Consider the following 22,401-nt stretch of genomic DNA (forward strand, 5'->3'; position numbering starts at 1 on the left):
ATGTACTGCAGAAACCAATACAACATTGTGAAGCAATTATCCTCCAATTAAAAATAAATTAAAAAAAAGATGCACATTGACAGAAACACCCAAATAACAGTGGCTTAAACAAGAAAGAAATTTATTTCTCTCTTGTGGAATGGTCAGAGCATAAGGGGCCAAGGCTGATATGATAGTTCCATGGTTCAGGAGACCCAAGCTCCTTCCATATTGTTGCTCAGCCATTCATGGGAGTTTTCCCAGAAAAACCCAAATGAACTTCTTGGCCAATCCAATACATGGTCATTACCCATCCTCACTCCAGGCAGTGGAAAGGGGCGTGGGAAAGGGAAGAGATGCCTGCACTGCACATGTCACTCCTCACATTCCCCCGGCTAGACCGAAGACACAGTGTCCCTCACCACAAGGGGAACTGGGAAATGGAGTCTTTAGCTTGATGGCCATGTGTCCAGCTTACAGTTCTGTTATACTGTCCCATCCAATACAGTGGCCACTAGCAACATGTGGCTAATTAAATTTTTAACTAACAGTAATTTAAAAATTACTTTCTCCTTGAAAGAAAAGCTATGACCAACCTAGACAGCATATTAAAAAGCAGTCATTACTTCACTGACAAAGGTCCATCTAGTCAAAGCTATGGTTTTTCCAGTAGTCATGTATGGATGTGAGATTGGACCATAAAGAAAGCTGAGCACTGAAGAATTGGTTTTGAACTGTGGTGTTGGAGAAGACTCTTGAGAGTCCCTTGGACTGCAAAGAGATCAAACCAGTCAATCCTAAAGGAAGTCAGTCCTGAATATTCATTGGAAGGACTGATGTTGAAGCTGAATATCCAATACTTTGGCCACCTGATGCGAAGAACTGACTCGTTGGAAAAGACCCTGATGCTGGGAAAGATTGAAGGTGGGAGGAGAAGATTGAAGGTGGGACGACAGAGGATGAGATGGTTGGATGGCATCACTGATTCAATGGACATGAGTTTGAGCAGGGTCCAGGAGTTGGTGATGGACAGGGAAGCCTGGCGTGCTGCAGTCCATGGGGTCGCAAAGAGTCGGACACGACTGAGCGATTGAACTGAACTGAACTGAACTGAATTTAAAAATGATTTCCTCAGTTGCACTAGCCACACTTCCAATGGTCAGTAGCCACGTGTGACTAACATATAGATTCTACACTATTCCCATCATTGCAGAGAGATCTCTTGGACAGCGTGCTTGTAGAGGAAGGGCAGAAGGGGGTTGGGGAAAACTAGCCATCTTGGGCAGAGGGAAGAACAAGTGTGTGGCCCTGATTTGGAATAGCACGAGATGGTTGAAGAACTTGAAAGGAGGCTGGTGTCGCTGGAGCATAGAGGCGGGGAGAGAAAGTGGCATGAGATGATGGGGGCAGGGGGAAAGGTCAGGTCATACAGGACCACCCAGTACCTCAAAGAGGGAGCATGCTATATCTATTAGGAGAAGAATGGAATGAGGTAAGGTCATTCAGGCCACAGGGAGGAGGATAAATGGGAGAGATGACAGGAGTAGAGGGGGAAGATTTGTCAAGTTGGTAGGGAGAGATGGACAAGTGTGGTGGCAATAGGGATGAGAAAAGAGGACATCAGGGCGTGTATTTTGGACGCATCAATGACAGTGTTTGTTGATGGATGAGATGTGGAGCAGGAAGAAAGTGAGGAACCAAGTATGACATCTGTTTCCGACTTGAGCAACATGGACAATTGGGGCATCTTCTGAGCGATAAACAGATTTGAGGAGAAACATTAAGACTTAATGCTTAAGCTTGAGGTACTCATGGGATTTCTTGCTTAATTGAGAGACTTATTTATTGATTCCACAAGTATTTATTGAATGTTTAATACATGCTAGGTGCTGTGGTGGATATGCTCTTGTAGATACAAGTCAGGGACTCAGAATTGCTAGAAACACAGGGGCTCAGAATTGATAGGCACTGGGGAGCTGTGAGCATCTGGCTGGTGTTTAAAGCTATGGAGGGTCTTCCCTGTTGGTCCAGGGTTGAGAATCCACCTTCCAATGCAGGGGATGCAGGTTCGATCCCCAGTCAGGGAATTGAGATTTCATATGCTGGGGGACAGCTACTGAGCACCTCAACTAGAAAGCCCACGTGCCACACCTAGAGAGAAGCCCATGTGCCACAACAAAAGATCCTGCATGCTTCAACGAAGATCCAACATGCTGTGACTAAGACCTGACACAGCCCTAAGTAAATGATTAGGATATTAATAAAGCTGCGGACATGGTGGAGATCACCTGTAGACAGAGAGGAAGCGACGGCACCTCAGGTTCCCCTGCATTTTCAGATTGCTGATGGAAATCAGAGAGGAGGACGCAGTTAAGAGAAACCCAGTGGAGTGTATAGTCATGAAAGCCAAGGGCTGAGAGTGTTTTGACACAGGGGTAGTGGCTCAGCTCTACCCAATGCTGCTCAAAGGTCGAGCAAGGTGAGGATGACAGGTGTCCATTGAATTTGGCAAGATGAGGTTGTTGGTGACCTAGACTAGCAGTTATAGTGATGTGCTGTAGAAAATGCTAAACTTCACTGAGCTGAGGAGTGAACAGGAGGTGGGATATACAGGCAGGTTCTCCTGAGAAGTCTGTCGGTTAAGGGGAGCAGAGGGACGGGAGAGCCTAGAGCTTGTTTGTCTGGGAATGACGGGAGATGGGGAGAGACTGATGGCACAGGTGAGAGAGGGCAGATGAAAGGGAGCAAAGTCCTTGAGAAGGTGAAAGGGCTCAAAATTCAGGAGGAAGAGTGTCTAGGTTTTTTATCTAGTTTTTTTGTTGTTGTTGTTTCTTTGTTTGTTTACTTTAGGCCAGGCCACACAGCATGTGGGATCCCAGCTCCCTGACCAGGGATCAAACCCACGCCCCCTGAATTGGCAACATAAAGTCTCAACCACTGGACCACCAGGGGAGTCCCCAGAGTCCAAGTTTTAATGCAAAAAAACAGCAGGATCTTGGACAAGTCTTTTCATTTCTCTAGATCTCCCTTCTCCTCCCCTTTTATGAAAGGGAAGAAGTTTGAAAGATGTAACTTCTCAGCTCTCAAATTCTGTAAAACAAAATAGCTATATACCATGGAGATAGCAAAAGAGGTCCCTTCAGCTGCCATTTGGGTCGCTTGTCTTGTTGCTCAGGAGATTTTTTAAAAAATTTTTAAGGGAACTAGAAGGACAAAAAATTTCCATGTCGATAAACTTGGAGAAGATCAAATTCCTTTCAGTTTTAATATAACATTTTTCCAGTGGTTTGTTTCCCCTGGAAAAATGCTTTCAGTGGAATTGTATTGTTAATAAAAGTAACATGAATGGTGATGTGTTCCTTTAGCCCTAAAATTCAGCACTTCCTTTTTAAAAAGAAATTGACAGCCCCCAGAACCTGATGACTGAGCAGGTGACGGAGAACACGGCCACCGTCTCCTGGGCCCCGGTGCAGGCCGTCATCGACAGGTACCTGGTGCGCTACACCTCTGCTGATGGAGACACCAGGGAGGTTCCGGTGGGGAAGGAGCAGAGCAGCACCGTCCTGACGGGCCTGAGGCCAGGCGTGGAGTACACGGTCCACGTGTGGGCCCAGAAGGGGGACCGGGCGAGCAGGAAGGCCGACACCAAGGCCCCGACAGGTACTGTGAGGGGTGGGGGACACGAGCCCTTCACACCCAACAGGAGATTGCCTTCCTCCACATCTAGTCTGAGGAGGGGAGCAGGGAACACAGTGCTGCCCCTGAGGGCGTTCTTCAGAGTGCTTCCCTTTTCACCCTTCCGAGGTAATGCCTTGACAGACAGTTTAGGAAGGGAGTGGTGTGAAGGAGCCTGTGTGGAAGGGGGCCTCCCTCACACCCCTCTTCACCCAGCCCAGCTCCCGGGCTCTCCGTCCTGACCTGAGGACCTGGCTGGGCCTCCGCTCCAGTTTGGGGAAGAGGGAGGCAAGGAGCCCTTTTTGCCTCCATCTCCACGCTGGAGGCAGTGGTGGAGCATCTTCCTTCTCTCACTGTCCCTCTCCAGTTGGCCACCAAAGGGGCCTGGACTGCCTGTATTTTGTGTGCGTGATGAGGCCTCCCAGGGGCCTGACAGGATCACGCAGCCCACCCTGACGTCCTTGGGTCTCTTTGGACAGCCTGGGCAGAGCCTGGCCATCCCCTGTGCGGCCACAGTATTACCATGTGTGGCCACTGGAATGAGAGGTGCCTTGAATGTATTCATTATTTTTATCAGTTACAGTTAACGGACGTTTTTAGTAAAAAAAGTAATACACGCTTATAGTGAAAATTTTCAAACTAAACAAAGGTGTGTAGAAAGAAAACTCTTCCACGTCCAAGGGTCCCTGATACCCAGGACTTCTCTCCTGGGGTAACCAACATCTTCCTCCTTCCTTCTCCCCCTCCCTTCCTCCATCCCCCATCTCCCCCAACCCCAACCCCCAGTCTCCCTCCCTCTTCCTTTCTCCTCCATTCCTCTCTCTCTCTTTCTTCTTTATCTTCTCTTTGTTTCACTTTCCCCATTAAAAAAAAATTTTTTTTGGCTGCGCTGTGCAGTGTGTGAGATCTTAGTTCCCTGACCAGGGATCAAACCTGCACCCCTTGTAGTGGAAGCTCAGAGTCTTAACCACCGAATCACCAGAGAAGCCCCTTCCCCATTTTTAAAGACAAAAATATTTCATCTTTCTACTTCATAGAAATGTAGAAATAACTAAGACAGACATCTCAGGTTTATAACCTGGGGATGGGTGGGCAAAGGGGTGGCAGAAGCCAGCTCAAGATATTTCCATAGTTAAGGTTTTCCTTTGATTTTGAAACCAGGAAATTCAGTTTTCCCGCGTGATGGATGGAATAAAATCCAGACCAGATGTTATGCTTTAGAAAGCCACACCACGCTGATATTACAGAAACTCAAAATTTGTCAAAACATCCTAATTCGAAACAACAGCTGCGTGATTTCTATTAAAATACTGCATTTCAGTTCTCAGCTGAAATGCTACTGGGTAGAAAATAGCCTGGAGACATCTTTTTTTGAAACTTCTAAATTAAAATCACCCTCTATGATAATGATTTTTCAAAATGGAAATTTCCATTCATATCTTGTTTGCTTAAAAAAAAAGTGAGCTGTCTGACCAATTACTGTGGTGTTGACTAGAATTTTTGCTGAGATGTAGTCTTCACGCTTTCCCTCTGGTGTTTGAGTGCAGAAGTGCGTGGGGATGAGAAGACATCTCTGCTTTTCCTCCATCTCCACTGCCCTGTCTCCCTTTGTCTCCTCTTTTGTACAAGCATCTCCCCTGCTTCCCCATTTTGTACGGGGTATGCCTCTAAGGCTGCACGCTTAGTTACCTAAGACACAGAGCTTTATATTTCTGTACCAACTTAATTTCTATTATAAGTTCCCGTTCTGTTTGTTAGTTGGAAATCTCAGTAAATTTAGAGTCATGCTCCTCCCTCAGGGCTGAGAGTGAGGTCTCAGGTGATTTTCCAAGGCCAGGCATGGGGTCCCATCTGGTTTTTCGGTCATCTTTCTGGGCAGGTGTTTTTACTGAGTGCCCCTGGTTTCTGTATGCAGGGGCCTTTCAGATCTGTTTGCCTCTGCTACTCCCAAACTCAGAGTGCCATTTACCACATCATATATATATATATATGGGTCTTAGCATTGGGTCTTCGTTCTTCCTTGCCACTTTGGGAGCCCTGCCATCTCCAGGACTTTGCTGACCGAAGTTGCTCATACTCACCACTCTCTGCGGCTTCCCTGGTGGCTCAGTTAGTAAAGTATCTGCCTGCAGTACAGGAGACCTGGGCTTGATCCCTGTGTCAGGAAGAACCCCTGGAGAAGGAAATGGCAACCCACTCCAGTATTCTTGCCTGGAGAATCCCATCCCATGGACAGAGGTGCCTGGTGGGCTACAGTTTATGGGGTCACAAGAGTCAGACATGACTGAGTGACTAAACCATCACCACCACCACTCTCTGCAGATCTGCTGGGGAAGTGGGAGCCCAGGTTCACTCCCTCTGAAACTCACCCCTTAACCCTCTTGTCCTCCATGGGTTTATACTTTTAGAAAAATAGATCCTAAAGACCTTATGGCAAAGAGGAATGGAGCCTGCTACTTGCTTGATAGGAAGAAGAAAATGGGAGTGTGTAGGTAGAGAATATAAGCGGAAATCTCAAAAATTACCTCTTCTCATTACCTTAGTAATAATAATTACTTGATGTTTTATATACAGACATTGACCCTCCCCAAAACCTTCATCCTTCTGCTGTAACCCAGTCCGGTGGGGTATTGACCTGGACACCCCCCTCTGCCGAGATCGATGGCTATATTCTGACCTACCAGTTCCCAGACGGCACTGTCAAGGTACCAGACACTTGCCTTTTCTCTTCTGCCCCAGCCTCCATGTACAGCAACTCACTGGGGCCGACCAATAGCTGGTCCATGGCAACCTTCTTATGAACGTGTTGATCCCTACTGATCACTTGCTGTATGCAAGGGAGAATGCTAAACGTGGTCATTTGTGAACAGTGTACGTGTGGTCTCATTTTATGGGACTAACCTTCGTGCCTGCTCCTTCCTAGCTGCCTGTCACATATCTGCTGGCCACACATCTGTCCCGTGTTACTTCCCCAGTAAATGTTAGCTCCACGAGGACAAGGAATTTTTGTCTGCTTTGCCTCGCCTTGTGTCTGAAGTGTTTGGAACTTAGCACATGGTTGGTGTTCAATAAATATTTATTCAATGAATTTGATTAACCTTATTTCAAGAGTTATACCTCTCACCTGGAATTAGAAAGCCAGCATATTTTTGTGACTTGTCCCAGTGGAAAGTTATTATTCTCTTTCCTTGAAAGAAAAAAGGGAGGAAGGAAAAAAGGAAGGGCACCTTGATATATTCATTATCTCAGTGGTAAAGCTGCCACTATAAGCCTAGGGAGAAAGGTTATTGAAAACCCAGCTATCTCCCTGCCTCAGAGATCAGTGGCCAGCTTCACCTTGCCCATTACTTTCTCAGCTTGGTGTTGCTAGCCTGTTGCTGCCCGTAGTGGCTGTTGTTGGTGCCCCAGCTTGTATCTGGAGGGCAGGAGACCTCATGTGTACTCCCCTTGAGGTTGCTGCCCCGGTGGCAGTTTGAGGTGCTGGTTCCCAGCTAGACCTCCCAGAAGTGCTGAATCTCCATGGCACAGCCCTAAAGAGAAGCGGCTGGAACCTACTGGGATTCTGGGTTACTACTGAGCTCTCAAAAAGACAAAACTCTGCCCTCCCAAGGAGCTTCTGTCATTAGCACCAGGGAGTGCTGTTGACACCAAGGTGCTGCGGGTGATGAGTGAATGTCTGCTGTCTTCTTTGTTTGCTAGGAGGTGCAGCTTGGAAGAGGGGACCAGAGGTTTGAGTTGCAAGGCCTTGAGCAGGGTGTCACCCTGCCTGTCTCCTTGGTTGCCTTTAAGGGTGATCGCCGGAGCAGGAGTGTATCTACAAACCTTTCCACAGGTAATGTGACCTCATGCACTCTGAATTAGACTGCAGTGCAGGACAAGCATGGGACAAGCCAGAAAATGTGTCCAAGGAAGAGCGAGTGGCGACAGGGCTCTGGATTTCTCTAGACAAGGGGAAATGGAAGTGGGGTTATGAATTCAGAAGAAATCCATCCCATGGTAAAGAGATGAAGGAAGGGAGTGAAGTGGAGTATTGTCTGGTGGAGGGGAAGAGGTGGGGCTTTGGTCAGAGGAGGAAGTGATATGAACTTGACCTTATTTGGTGGCACCAGTGGTAAAGAACCCCCCTGCCAATGCAGGAGACGTAAGAGATGTGAGTTCAGTCTCTGGGTTGGAAAGATCTACTGGAGGAGGACATGGCCAACCCACTCCAGTATTCTTGCCTGGGGAATCCCACAGACAGAGGAGCCTGGCAGCTTGCGGTGCATAGGGTCACAGAATTGGACACTGAAGTAATTTAGCACACACTAGTACATTTGAGGGGTTTGATGAGAGCAGGGTGAGTGAGAAAAATAAGATGTGAGTGAAGAGTTGGAAGATACAAATAGTAGGAGGTTCCAAAATAATTTCTAAACAAAATAAATGATCTTAAAATACAGGACTAGCCCCACTCCCCTCCTCCCATGCCTTTCTCCTAACAATGCTGTCCTTCTGCTTGGTTCCAGTTGGTGCCCGTTTTCCACACCCTTCGGACTGCAGTCAAGTTCAGCAGAACAGTAACGCCGCCAGTGGCCTCTACACCATCTACCTGCATGGGGATGCCAGCCGGTCCCTGCAGGTGTACTGTGACATGGACACAGATGGAGGCGGCTGGATTGTGAGTCACACAGAGCCCTGGGCAGCTCTATTTCTTCTTCATCCATGGGAGAGAGACGCTTTGGTACCTTGCAGCTATTTTCAGAGAACAGAGAACTGTAAGAACAGAGCCTGAGGTACTTGATTCCTGGGATAGAGCAGGCTTGATTACATTCAGGCTGATGTTTGGGAAGGCTTGTGGGTTTATCACCATCTATTAATACTAATGGCCTCTTTACATCAGTTGCCTACATTTTACTCTCTGCAAAGCACACTCATAAACATGACCTTCACATATAAGCTATAGAATGAGAGAGATTATTGCTCATACTTTATAGATGGGTAGATTGAAGCCCAAAAGGAGAAGTGCTCTGACCAAGTCACATGTCATTCAGTTGATCAGTCATGTCCGACTCTTTGTGACCCCATGGATTACAGCATGCCAGGCTTCCCTGTCCTTCACCATCCTCTGGAGTTTGCTCAAACTCATGTCTACTGAGTCGGTCACATGAGTTAATAACAAAGTTGGGACCAGATTCTAGGACTCCAGCCTCCTGGGTCACTGGTTTTCCCAGTGGGTCATCTCAGGTCACCCAAGATGGAAACACACGGCCTCTTTGGGGGCTCAGTCCTCTGAATTTTGGAGCCTGTTGTCCAAGCTCTGCATCCTGGCTCCACAGTACAGAAGCAGGGCCTTTGGAACTTTGATACGAAAGGCTAAACCCTGAAAGAGGGAAACTTGCAATGTTCTGATCATCTCACATCTGTGTGGAGGTTTTATTTTCTGTGGGCCATTAAACCGCATGGTACCTTCTTTGATTGCATCTGCTGATCCAATTATACGATGAGCTGCTTTTGAGACTTTCAATCTGATCTTTCCACTTCTCCTTACCACCTTCTCCCTGTGCCTGAACAGTGAGAGGCTCTCACTGCTCCAAACCAGCCTGCAGCCTGACCCACTGTGCTTCCACCACTTGCTGTGGGAAGGAGAAAGCATGATCTCATAGAGCTCAGACTATATTCCTTTACACATTCGTTCAGGGCCTGTGGAACCAAAGACACTCGAGCAGCCACAGATAAAATGATACCATCTGATAAGCAGCAAAGAGGAAAACTTATTATCCACACAGCTGCATCTGATGGCCCAAAGGCAGAAACGGATCAGATGGGGGACATTCTTGATTGATTTGTAAAAATAATAGAACCGAGTGTCACATGGAGGCCATCTACCTGACTAGACTCATAGGGCTGCACCTGCTGTTCTCCTCAGCACCACTGTACCTCTGCGCTTCTGTCCCTTCAAGCTTGAAGCCAGTTCCCTGCCTTTGTCCCTGTAGTCACCCATTGGCAGGATGTCTGTACTGTCCAGTGTGGTCTTTTTGTTGTTTCTTTGTTTGCTTTCGGGGGTGGACGGTGGTGTGCTGCATGGCATATGGGATCTTAGTTCCCCAATAAGGGATGGACCCCATGCTTCTGGCTTTGGAAGTGCAGTATCCTGACCAATGGACCTCCAAGGAAGTCCCTGTTGATGTGGCCTTCTTGAAAGCCAGCCTCACCCAGGCAAAGAGATGTGTGTCTGGGACAATTTTTTGAAAGAGACCTGTTGCTAGTCTGTCTGCCTGGGAGTATCCATGATTCTTTTCCACTAATATTTATTGAGTGCCTACTATGTGTCACGTACTGTTCTATATACTTAGGAACCAGCAGTGGACCAAATAGACAAAAATCCCTGACCTCAAGGAGCTTGCCTTTTACATCTTGCCCACACAAGTGACCTTTGCCAGAACACAGAGGTCAGTTCCAGAAATAACTCTGGGTTCCCACCAATGCCAGTGCCCCATCCCCTCCCTAGTCTTGTTTTCTCACCCAGGTTCCTGAAGATACTACATGAACTGAGACTCTATAGGGTTCTCCTCGAAGCCACTACACTCCAGAAAATATGTGGAGTCCTGCAAACCTCTCCACTGAATCTTTTACTGGCAATTTCCATGTTTTGGGGTGTTCAAAAGTCTTCTGTCACTGAAAGATGATCATAGTATATTATCCTTATAAACTGAGCTTCTCAAATCCTTTTAAGGAAATTCTTCTCCACTCAGGCAGCAAGAACACAATTTGATTAACTTGGGTTAGCCAGAACTCTGCCCTGAGGTAACTGAGGCTACGGGTGGGAAGCTGGAATGGAGACTATTAAGGAACGCTTAAGTGTCTCAAATATTTCCATTTCTGTTTCCCATCTTGCAAGTCCTAAGAACTACATGAGAGGCTCTTTCCACAGGCATCTAAGTGAGATTTTCATTTTTTCCTCCTGATTTAGTCATTTAGGACTGAAAGTTCTAGAGTACAACAAAGCTCTGTTGTTAGAATCAGACAAAGATTTTTTTCTCCTTTGAGATTTATTTGGCAAGGGGTTTCTGTTATCCCAAATAGTTCATTATAAGGTATTTTCACCTCATAGAAGGGAATGGACTAGATTCTCAGTGAGTCAATTAAGGCTGCCTTATCAAGATGTACAAATGATCCCTGTGGGTCAGTTCATTTGAAATCTGACATTATAAAATGCAAGCTAACACATTTACTGAGATATAATAATCACTCATTATATCTGTATGAGCCAGACTCTGGCCTTTATGATTTATCATGATTCATGACCATGCTGAAGCCTTGATTTAAGATAATGACAAATAAGCTATTAACATCTTGATCTCATAGTTTAGAGAAGTGAGGCTAGTCAAGGCTAACTGACTTGCCCAAGGAGACAGCTAGTAAGTGTAGAGCTGGGTCTATAGTGATGCAAAGAGCATCAGAACCTTTTTTTTTTTTTCCAATTTCTCTAGCCACACTGAAGCATTAGTAAAATAAACAAATAAACAAACAAAAAAATACTTTGGCACTATGTTCATTGATTGGAGATAGAGACCAAATGCCTTTGTAAAGCCTCTGTCCTAGGAGAGTGGGATCAGATTTGAGCCTGACCTTACACAGGAACTAACTACATTAGTGGGAATAGAATTTGGTGCAGTGTGTATGGAACCAAATGGTGATGCCCTAGGATTTCATTGTTCATGATCCAGGAGTCCCAGGTGCCGTAATAGGAAATGAACAGCCCCAGAATCTTAAGGCATGCTCTTTAAACAGTAGACTCCACATAGCTGGTGTTTTCAGACTTCCTCAGGGAGAGATGAGGCAGTCTTTTATCTTTGCATCAGCCACTGAATAGTTGGCTGTGTGACTCTATTTGATTTTCTACACTTTCTCATCTGTAAAATGGCATTGTATATTCTTGCCCTGGAGTCAGCCTTTAAAAATGCTCAACGAGCACTTGTTACATAGATCAGTGAGTGAAAAGAGAAATCAAGGAAGCCAGGGAAGGAAGGTGGTGTCTCTACAAGATGGACACATAAGAAGAGGGGAGAGGGAACAACAGTGTTAGTGAGTGTTAGTGCAGTTGTTCACCGTGAGCATCCCTAAGTTCTGCTCGCAGCTCTCTTCCCTTCACACACCCTGTCTCACGAGTCCTCCTAGCACCTCTAGGGGCAGACACCTCCTTCCCGCTTCCAACCCTGTTGGACAACAAGTCGACTGATGCTCAGGAACAGAAATGACTGAGTCACCAACCCCCTGCCAGGACCCCCACCCTTCATTCAGTGCCCCCCAGGCCAGCAGACAGGGACTGATGCTTCAGGAGTTGGCGGTGAGCTCTGGGCACTGTTGTGGGCAACCTGCTCTCTCCTCCGTCCCTGTGTCTTCCCAGAGAAAAATGTATCAAGAATGCTCAAATATTAGGAGGTCTACCTCACCAAATTCCAGATGAAGTGGTTGACTTCAAGGCACATGGTAGAAAAGAGGGGGACTGGATTTTGTGTTGGGGCTTCTGCTCTTGAAGGAGCGCAAAGGACAGAAGGTGGAGAGGAAGATGCCACTCCATTCCTAGGGAGTTCCAGACTCCTGTGTGGGGTTAGCTAGGGTGGCGTCTAGCTTGGCTGCCAAGGCCAGGAGGAATTAGAAGTGCAAAAGCATACATAGGTGTGTTTAGCCTTTAGATGCTTTTTAGATTTACTTCATAAAAAAGAATTGAGTGATTCTGACCAGCACTGCCTCCCTTCCCCAGATGGAGGGATTTTTGAAAAGAAAGCAGCCCATACTCGCATGAAACAGCCCCAACTGTGTCTCTGTGTTGTCCCTTCTCACTCACTCTTCAGCTGAAACTGGTTGGCTTTCTGCCCTCATCACTCACTAGCACAGCCTTCACTCAAGTCACCGGTGCTTCTGTGTCACCAGAGTCTGTGGGCAGTTTGGGCATCACGCTCCCTGACTTCTCACCAGCATGTGACACTGTCGGGCACACTTTCCTCTGGTGGCCTTTCTGATTCCACATTTTCCCGGTTGTCCTTCATATCACCAGCTGCTCCTCGTTCTCCTCCATGAGCTCATCCTGTGGTGTGTGGCTCTTATATCTTGGGATCCACAAGGCTTCATTCTAGGCCACTTGCTCCTTTCAGTCCTGTTTTTTATCTCATCCTTCCAATGGCTTCATCTCCCTCTCTGTGTCCTGATGGCTTTCCATGTTAGGATGGAATGGGCTAAGCCGTAGTAGCAAACTAACACCTAATTCCAGTGATTTAACCCATAAAAGGCTTTTTTTCTGACGTGTGCAAAGTCACTACTAAGTGGTGACTCAGGGATTCAGGCTGATTCCAGCTCATGGTTCTGCCCTCTTGACATGTGGCCTTCACCATGGCACCATGGCCTGGGGCAATGGGGGAGAGAGTGGGGAGACCCCCACCCCACACCCTGTGCCCCCGCTTTTAGTCCTGTAGCTGGAACAAGTCACACGGTTCCAACTTAACTGCAAGAAAGGCTAAAACAAAAAGTCTCTTTGTGTCCTGGAGGAGAGGAGAGTGAAATTGGACTTGGTGAGTGCCAGCACTATCTCAGACACGTGCTCACCTTCTAAGTCCAGCCTGGCCCTCTCCTGAGAGCTCTGGCCCTTACATTCAGCAGCTCCTATGGCACCTTCATTCACCAGGATACCTCAGAAGCCACTCACACTCACTAGGTCCCCAAATGAGCGAAGTTGCCCCCATGGAAACTGTCCTGTCTCAGAGCCCCTTTCTCAGCAATCGACAGAGTGAATTCCCATCAGCACTGGGAGCCCAGAACTCAAAAGGCAGTCTTGACGTCCTCCTCTCTCTCGGTTCCACTTCGGTCCATCACCACCCCCGTCAGTTTCACCTCCTGGCCACTTCTGTCCATCTTCAGGGCAGCCCCCAGCGTGCCATGCTGTCCTCTCTCATTCAGCCACGTCTGTCCACGTGTGTCAGAGAGAAACACCAGTCTCCCTTTTCAGGTCTTCCAGAGGAGGAACACCGGGCAGCTGGATTTCTTCAAGCGCTGGCGGACCTACGTGGAAGGCTTCGGCGACCCCATGAAGGAGTTCTGGCTTGGTATGATCTTTGAGCATTCCTGAAGGCTGGGGTGTGGAGGGGAGATTCCTCCCTAAGAAGCTGATCAGGCATCTTGAGGGAGCTCCCCACATTCAGGAAGGGCTCCAGGTGACGGGGGCACTGAGGAAGCTGCCCACCAGGGTGTTGGTGGGGCCAGGTCACTGGGAAGGTTCTCGTGTGCACTGAGTGTGTGGGAGGGTGGGACTGCCACACGTGGGCTTTCTCCTGCATCTAGCCCCATACAATCTCCCTGCAGCCTGAACTTCTCAGAAGCCACAGGAGGAGAGCAGTTATTGATTGATTGGGATTCTGGGCTCTCCCTGGGAAGTCACACAGGTTCCCTGGAATTCTGTGAGGAATGCCAGTCACTGTGGCATTGTTTTCTCCCTTTTCCTTCTGCTCTTTTCTGGAGCAGATGTTCGTGGAGAATGAAATAGCCAGAAGCATCAATTGGGAAATGAAGAATTAGAAACTCATCACGTTGATTTGCAGCATCTGATAGAGTAGATGAGTTCTGTGGTTTGCTTGGTTCAAAAATCCCATCAGTGACCTTGGAGTCAGTGGTTGATCTCCTCTCCCGCTTGGTGAGATAAGTGGATGATAAGTAGGAATGCTCCTGCTTGAGAGAGAAGGAGTCAGTGGGGGTAGATTCATCCCATGATTACCTACCCTCCACCCCCGCTCCCTCCCAGAGGGCATGGTTTCCACACTCAGAAGCATGACTATGCCAAAGACATAATGGGTTGAGAAAACAGGCACCCCCTCCCCCAGAAGAGAAGGAATAGGGAAAACCCTCCCATTATCACAGGAGGAAAAGGCCAAGGCACCTTTGGGGGACTGAAAGTCTCAGATGCAAACGGTGGGTGCTCACACACACAGGGTAGTTGGTTACCAGAATTCTGTTCCTTGTTCTTAGGACTTGACAAGCTACACAACCTCACCATGGGCACGCCCACCCGCTATGAGGTGAGAGTGGACTTACAGACTGCCAACGAATCTGCCTATGCTGTGTACGACTCCTTCCAGGTGGCCTCCAGCAAGGAGCGGTACAGGCTCACAGTCGGGAAATACAGAGGCACGGCAGGTAAGACAAAATGTGTCCTTCCTGCTGGGGTCTCCTGCCTGGTGCGTCTTGAGGCTGGGTCGGCCACCTGCTGTAGACTTGGGGGACGGAATATTGTTTTACAAAGGTGAATTGTCCTCATTGAACAGCTGAGGCCCTGCTCCCTGTAGGGGGTTAAACAGAATCATCAAAGCAATCTTTGACCATAAAATCAGAACTTCTGTATGTTACACACTGATCCCCTACCAGTAAAATTCTTCCTCTTCTACTGCCCCAATTCAGGCTGCTGTACATTAGCTGAAGAACCCACATTCTGAGAGATTTCACGGTGTCTGCCCACCTCTTATTAGGCTTCAGCAGTGTGGCTGCCACTCTTGCACAGCGGTGCCTGTGTGTGTGTGTTATTTAAATTGATTGTGGTACTTTGCCATAAATAAAGACAGAAGAATGAAAGTGCTGATTCACACAATAAGAAGTCTAGGTCTCATTAACTCCACACAACTATGACAACACAGAAATTCACAGTTCAGCTGAAAGGAGGGGAACGGTAGCTGCAATTAGCGTCTCACTGGATTTAAGCCAGTTGGTGGTGTGTTAAGTCGTGAAAGGAAAAGAACAAGATTAAGCAGCTGATGAAATACTGAAATTATGACACTGAGCATTTTCTTTAAGATGCAAGGTGTGGTTATTGTTTTAATACTATACTTTAAACCTATATTTATCGTCTTTAAACCCTAGCAAGTAAGTCTAGTGTTTGACATAGCGTGTTTTTGACTTTGTTGGGGCTATGTAGGAGTGTGCGTGTGTGTGTGTGTGTGTGTGTGTGTGTGTGTGTGTGTGTGTGTGTGTTAGTCGCTCAGTCGTGTCCAACTCTTTGGGACCCCAGTGACTGTGTCACACCAGGCTTCCCTGTCCTTTACTATCTCCCAGAGTTTGCTCAAACTCATGTCTACTGAGTTGATGATGCCATCCAACCTCTCATCTTGTGTCATCCCCTTCTTCTCCTGACCTCAATCTTTCCCAGCATCAGGGTCTTTTCCAATGGGTTGGCTTTTCGCATCAGGTGGCCAAAGCTTCAGCTTCAGCATCAGTCCTTCCAGTGAATATTCAGGGTTGATATAAAAAACGTGGAAGTCAGGCATAGAAAAAAGCCAGTTAAAATACAATTGGGAAACACAGATGGGTATTTAGTTCAGTCTAAGGATATTAATCGAATGAGAGGGATTACAAGACACCCTTTTGTAAGAGTGAGTGCACTGCGTCTCACCCTCTTCCACCAACTGTAGCTGATCAGATTGCATTCCAGCCAGAGGGGAAGGGGTGTGCACACTGCAGTCTCTCTTAGACCTGTCAATGAAAAACAAGAAAGACATGGAAGTTTTATTCCAGCCAACCCGAGGATTATAACCCGGGTGGCAGTCTTTCAGAAAACTCAGAGGACTGTCTCTCCTGTTAGAGGTCAGAGCACAGTTAGATGAGTTTTTGAGATAGAGGATTATAAGTCTGTCAAATGATGTATCATTGACAGTTTACAAAGTCCAGATCTACACCGCATACAAAGTATTGGATCACAGGTCATGATTCATGGTGGCTCCTTGAGGATATTAAGAGGGAGTATCATTTCCTAAAGAGGTCTGGTTAACACAGATGCATGGTACACACTAAAGGGGAAGAACGAGGCCCAGATGGGCCCTGTATCTTGCCAGAAAATATGAGCTTTATTTCATCAGACCCGGCCTCCTCCTGTTCTAGCTCAGCCCACATGGTTAAATATCTGGCCATCCCTTTTCTTCCCAGTTCCCTGTTCAGTCCTGACCACAGTGATCAGTCAGCTTTCCTTTCTCGGGCTGAAAAAGCCCAGTCTTCAGAGACTCCACCCATGGCACCTTCTCCAGATAAGATATGGGTTGGGCTGGTTCCCTTTGGCACTTGTGCCCACGTCCCTCCCTGAAGCCACTCCCCTCATGGGCCTTCCGCTGGGGACCTCGCTCAAGCCTGCCCTCCCAGGCTACCTCGTCCCCCTCCCTCTAGTATTCAAATGTCCCTTCTCTGAGGTCTATCCTAATCCAGTAAATGACCTGATGCTAATGGGAAAATGAGTGAAAAGGAGTCAACATCTTTGTGAATTACTGTGATTCTCCTCCCGGGGACTGTATTTGCATTTTAACTGCGATTAGGGGCTAATTCCCATTCTAAGGTTGTGCAGGCCAACAAGTGCTGGTCAGTGGAGGATGTATTTTTTAATAGGAAGCCTTGAGAGACTCAGAATTCATGCAGCATTTAGGCAGCGGTCTAATCTTCCCCTGTGTGCTATCATTCTTACTCTTAAATTCTGAATTATAGTGGTGGGGTTAGTGGAGTTTGAGCTTTCCTTATATGTGCTGATTGGTCCCCAAGGAGGATTTTGAAATTTAGCAAGCTTCTGGCTGCTTATGTCCTAGATGATGAGGTACTGGTTAGAGGACATGGCATTCCGGTAGAAAGCGAACATTTGCTATCTCCAGGCATGGGCCAGCTCTCCTTAGAGGACAGGGCATTCCAGTAGAAAGCGAACATTTTGCTATCTCCAGGCATGGGCCAGCTCTCCTTAGAGGACATGGCATTCCGGTAGAAAGCGAACATTTGCTATCTCCAGGCATGGGCCAGCTCTCCTTAGAGGACATGGCATTCCGGTAGAAAGCGAACATTTGCTATCTCCAGGCATGGGCCAGCTCTCCTTAGAGGACAGGGCATTCCGGTAGAAAGCGAACATTTGCTATCTCCAGGCATGGGCCAGCTCTCCTTAGAGGACAGGGCATTCCGGTAGAAAGTGAACATTTGCATCTCCAGGCATGGGCCAGCTCTCCTTAGAGGACAGGGCATTCCGGTAGAAAGCGAACATTTTGCATCTCCAGGCATGGGCCAGCTCTCCTTAGAGGACAGGGCATTCCGGTAGAAAGCGAACATTTTGCATCTCCAGGCATGGGCCAGCTCTCCTTAGAGGACATGGCGTTCCGGTAGAAAGCGAACATTTGCATCTCCAGGCATGGGCCAGCTCTCCTTAGAGGACAGGGCATTCCGGTAGAAAGCGAACATTTTGCATCTCCAGGCATGGGCCAGCTCCCCCCAGCCTTTAACCCTGTTGTCACTCTTTTTGGAACTAGAGATGTACAGCTCTGGTGGGTAAGTGAGGTTTTAGACTATCCCTACTCAGACTGTCCAGGTCGACCCTCAACTTTTGCTTCTACTGAAGTCAAATCAAGAAGCTGCAAAGTAGAGACAGAGACCCAGATGTAGAGAACAGATATATGGACACCAAAGCGGGAGGGAGGGGAGGGATGAACTGGGAGATTGGAATCAACATATCCACACTGTTGATACTATGTATAAAATAGATAACTAAGGAGAACCTGCTGTATAGCTCAGGGAACCCTACTCAGATATATGTGTATGTGTAGCTGATTCACTTTGCTGGACAGGAGAAACTAACACAACCTTGTAAAGCAGCTATTGTGCTAAATAGGGCTTCCCAGGAGGCGCTGGTGGTAAAGAGCCTGCCTGCCAGTGCAGGAGGCATAAGAGACATGGGTTCGATCCCTGGGTCAGGAAGATCCCCTGGAGAAGGACATGGCAACCCACCAGTATTCTTGCCTGGAGAATCCCATGGACAGAGGAGCCTGGCAGGCTACAGTCCACAGGGTTTCAAAGATTTGGACATGACTGAAGCCTATGTGTTGCTGATTCACTTTGCTGTACAGTTGAAACTAAAACAACATTGTAAAGCAGCTATACCCCAATAAAAATTAATTTAAAAAAATCCAGCACATTATTCTCCTTGAAGGAAACTCCAGCAAGGTAATGCCAGATCAATTGACTTTCTGATTCTTGGAGTGAGACAGGTAGGACATTCTATGAGCTCTACCTTCAGGATGCCGCTGTTCATTAATTTGGAGATTATATTGAAAACATAAATAGGCAGACATTCAGGGTGGTGCAGAAGGATTTCTGTGGGCTAACTAGCCACTTACAGCTGATTTCAGAGACTTAGAGCTGCTCAAGAAGGGATGGTTCACCCTCTACGGACACTTAGAAATGTGACAAGGAACTCAGCCAGCATTCAGTGGGCTGGGGCCAGGGTTGCCAGATACCCACAGGGAAAAATTGTTCCACCCCAAATGCCAGTGCCTTCCTGGCTTTGAAGTGAATTTTTTAAGTACTGGCATTTAAAGAAGGAAAACATTGTTGACACATGAACAAAAGGGAAAGCTGGAGGTGACACAAATCACACTTTCATCAGCCTATTCTTGGTCTCCGAGTGGAAGATGCTCAAGGTCCAGACACGTGATCCTGCGCCTGCGTGTCATTCACAGGGGATGTGATGCTAACAGCTTCTGGCCCGAGACTGCTTAGCTGCCGGCTCATCTTTCCTATCTCAGGAAGTACGAGAGGAGAAGAGTTGGTTCCAGAGTGGTTTTTATATATATTTATATTTTAAATATTTGTTTATTTTTATTTATTTTGGCTGTACTGGGTCTTCACTGCTGTGCATGGGCTTTCTCTAGTTGTGGCGAGCGGGGGCTACTCTTTAGTTGCAGCACACAGGCTTCTCATTGCGGTGGCCCCTCTCATTGTGGAGCACGGGCTCTAGGGCTTCAGTAGTTGCAGAGCATGGGTTCTGGATCACGGGCTCAGTAGTTGTGGCCCATGGGCTTGGTTGCCCTGCAGCATGTCGGGGCTTTCCGGACCATGGATCGGACCTGTGTCCCTTGCAATGGCAGGCGGATTCTTAACCACTGGGCCCAGTAGGGACCCCCCTGGCCACCCCTCTGCCCCAAGAGATATTTTGATGAGCTGGGTGCTGACCATCTCAGCAGCCCCACCTGGGCTTGGGTTCAGACCTCTTACAGGCTTGCCACTGACTCCTCCCACCCAAGGCCATTACATTAGAAGTGGGGCACTTATCTCTCATCAATGTTTTCTCCTAAAACTCCCAGAGAACCACCATTGACTTTTCTGCTTTATTTTCCTTGGGGAGATAAGCTTAATACATCAGAACACTGTCTTAGCCAGGGCCTGATGACCAAAGAAAAGTTAGTTTTTAATTTATGGGAGCACTCACTATCTACATTTGGAACATTAGTGTGGCTTCAATCTCTGAAGCCAGAAGGTAGATAATCCATCATGGATTGGGGGTAGGGGCCACTCAGGCCACAACCTGCTTCACCTTTCTTTATCCCAGCGCCCAAGGTTAGATAGCCACAAGGAGATCTTTCAGAAACAGTCTCTGCACAGGTGCTTAGAAAACAGCTCTTGGAACTTACTTGCAAGTTAGGTAAACTGTGCTCGTTAAAAGTGTTACTAAGGGAGCCATTGTGTGGTATTTTGAACTATAGGGAACTATCTGTGGAAAATCTAAGGAGATGAAGAAATGCCTGTGAATGAAGGCACAGTTTGCTCTTCTTTCATTGGAGAAAATTAACGGGGGAAGAGGTTTTGCTGTGTCTCAGAAAAGACCCTGATGCTGGGAAAGATTGAAGGGAGGAGGAGGAAGGGACAACAGAGTGAAATGGTTGGATGGCATCACCGACTCAATGGACACGAGTTTGCACAAGCTCCGGGAGATGGTGATGGACAGGAAGCCTGATGTGCTTTGTCCAACAAAGTGTTGGACACGACTGAGTGACTGAACAACAAAGGTGGACATGAAGGCTACCCGGGTGGCCTACTGGAATCCACCTACCAGTGCAAGAGACATGGGTTCAATCCCTGGGTTGGGAGGATCCCCTGGAGGAGGAAATGGCAACCCATTCCAATACTCTTGCCTGGAGAATCCCATGGACAGAGGAGCCTGGCAGGCTATATATTGTCCGTCAGGTTGCAAAAGAGCTGGACACGACTTAGCGACTAAACAACACGGTGGACATGAAAGGGCCACCGTCTGAGCTCCCAAATGAGAAAGACAAACTGGGACCTTCCCTTTACACCATTTTGTCAACTCTTTATGTATCTACCGCAGCCACCCGCAACTGAGAGCAAGGACCGCTGTTGGCATTCCCAGAGCCTGGGCCGTGGCAGGTGTACCTGACGTTTCCTGAGTAAATGAATGAGGTTGCAGGACAAAAGTTCTCAAGCTTCAGCTGGCGTCTGAAGGGCTTGTCAAAGCACAGACTGCAGGGTACCACCCTGGAGTTTCTGGTTCTGTAGGACTGGGGTGGGCCTGAGAACATGAATTTCTAACCAGTTCCCAGGTGATACAGATGCTGCTGGCCCAGGGACTGAACTTTGAGAACCATTGTTGTAGATGGTCAGAAAGAGCTCATTCTTGTTGGCATAATCAAAGCCTGCTGTTGAAATAAGGAAACTGCAGATGCATTGGTGGCTCAGAAAGAACCCTGGGCTTGGGGTCTCGGGTTGCAGCTTTGAGTCCTGGCTCTGCTGCCAGTGGACTGAGTGACTGTGGCAAGTCCCTAGAACAAACTCTGTGAGTTTCCTTCCTCGTGGGACTAAGAGCTGCCTAACCCACCCCTCAGGCTTGTCAGGAGCATCAGATGAGAGTGTACATGTGGAGGTGATCCGTAACTTGGAAATCAGGTTAAATGGAAGTATTGTTATCACAGGAACGGACTTGACTAAGCTTGGGATCTATATGAGCCCTTATTGCCGTTTATGAGCTGAATTAAAAAGTAAACGTGTAAAAGAATGACAAATGTGATGGGGAAATAGTGAAACACAAGTCAAGTAATTAAGGCAGGTTTCTAGACAGTTTGCAATGAGCACTTAATTGTACCTGTGTGCCCAGAAGGGCTCTAGAAGTTCAGGTATGTGTGTTAAGAGGGCACGTGGGAGGATTAGGAAGGAGACTCTTCCTCAGGAGTGGGACTGCGCTGGGCTTCGAGGAATGGTGAGGACTTGGACTGATGAAGGGTAGAGAGAAGCAGATAAGCAGAGGCATGGACGATGGACTCATCCACCCTACACATTCAGTGCCTTTGGGGACAGCAGGCTATGAGGCTGTACAGAAGGTACAGCCAAGGTACAAGCCTGCAAAGCCAGGAGGAGTAATTCACTCCTTGTGGGAGGAAGTAGATCTGAGATGATGAAAAAGGATACTTATTAAGCTTCGGAAGAACTGGGAAGCCTGTTGTGTTGACACAGGCCTGGAGAGGTGAGAAGACCCTAGGGTGGCAGCCGTGGGGGACAGGGGTGTATTGGAGTGATCTGCAGAAGGAAGGGCTGAATCATTGATGGGGGAGGGGGGCAATAGGATTGTCAAAGGTGGCTCAGGAGTGTCCAATCTGGGCCCCTGAGGGGATGCTGAAGCAGAGACAGCGGCATGGGACAGGGGTCAGTTGTGTGAGGTCAGTCTGGTACTATGAGGAATGTCGAGGAGTTCGGTTCTGGATGTTTGGATATTTTACTGTGAAGCCTCTAAGTGGAAAAGCTATTCAAGCTATTGGAAAAACAGGCCTGAAGTCTGGGTGACAAGCGAGGAAAGAGAACCTGTTCATTCGTATTGTGTGCTCATCTTGGCGATTTTGAGAAAAGCGTGACTCCTTGTGGCATAACCAACTGCACCCCTGGCATTTTTGTGCCCGGAGGTTTTCCTGCCGGGTCCTCTCTCAGGCCAGA

At 47.6% G+C, this 22,401-nt stretch overlaps 1 protein-coding gene across 1 annotated transcript in view; it reads left to right on the forward strand.

Moving 5' to 3' along the window:
- The window catches only part of TNN (tenascin N), a 59,631-nt gene that overhangs the window by 34,106 nt on the left and 3,124 nt on the right, over positions 1–22,401 (forward strand). The window contains exons 12-17 of the mRNA XM_070768478.1: positions 3,376–3,639; positions 6,229–6,359; positions 7,354–7,486; positions 8,157–8,308; positions 13,634–13,730; positions 14,647–14,814. Of these exons, the coding sequence (XP_070624579.1) occupies positions 3,376–3,639; positions 6,229–6,359; positions 7,354–7,486; positions 8,157–8,308; positions 13,634–13,730; positions 14,647–14,814 (945 nt within the window). The remainder of the gene's footprint in view (positions 1–3,375; positions 3,640–6,228; positions 6,360–7,353; positions 7,487–8,156; positions 8,309–13,633; positions 13,731–14,646; positions 14,815–22,401) is intronic.

The sequence above is a fragment of the Bos indicus genome, chromosome 16 (genome assembly GCF_029378745.1).
Source record: "Bos indicus isolate NIAB-ARS_2022 breed Sahiwal x Tharparkar chromosome 16, NIAB-ARS_B.indTharparkar_mat_pri_1.0, whole genome shotgun sequence".
Taxonomy (NCBI): Eukaryota; Metazoa; Chordata; class Mammalia; order Artiodactyla; family Bovidae; genus Bos; species Bos indicus.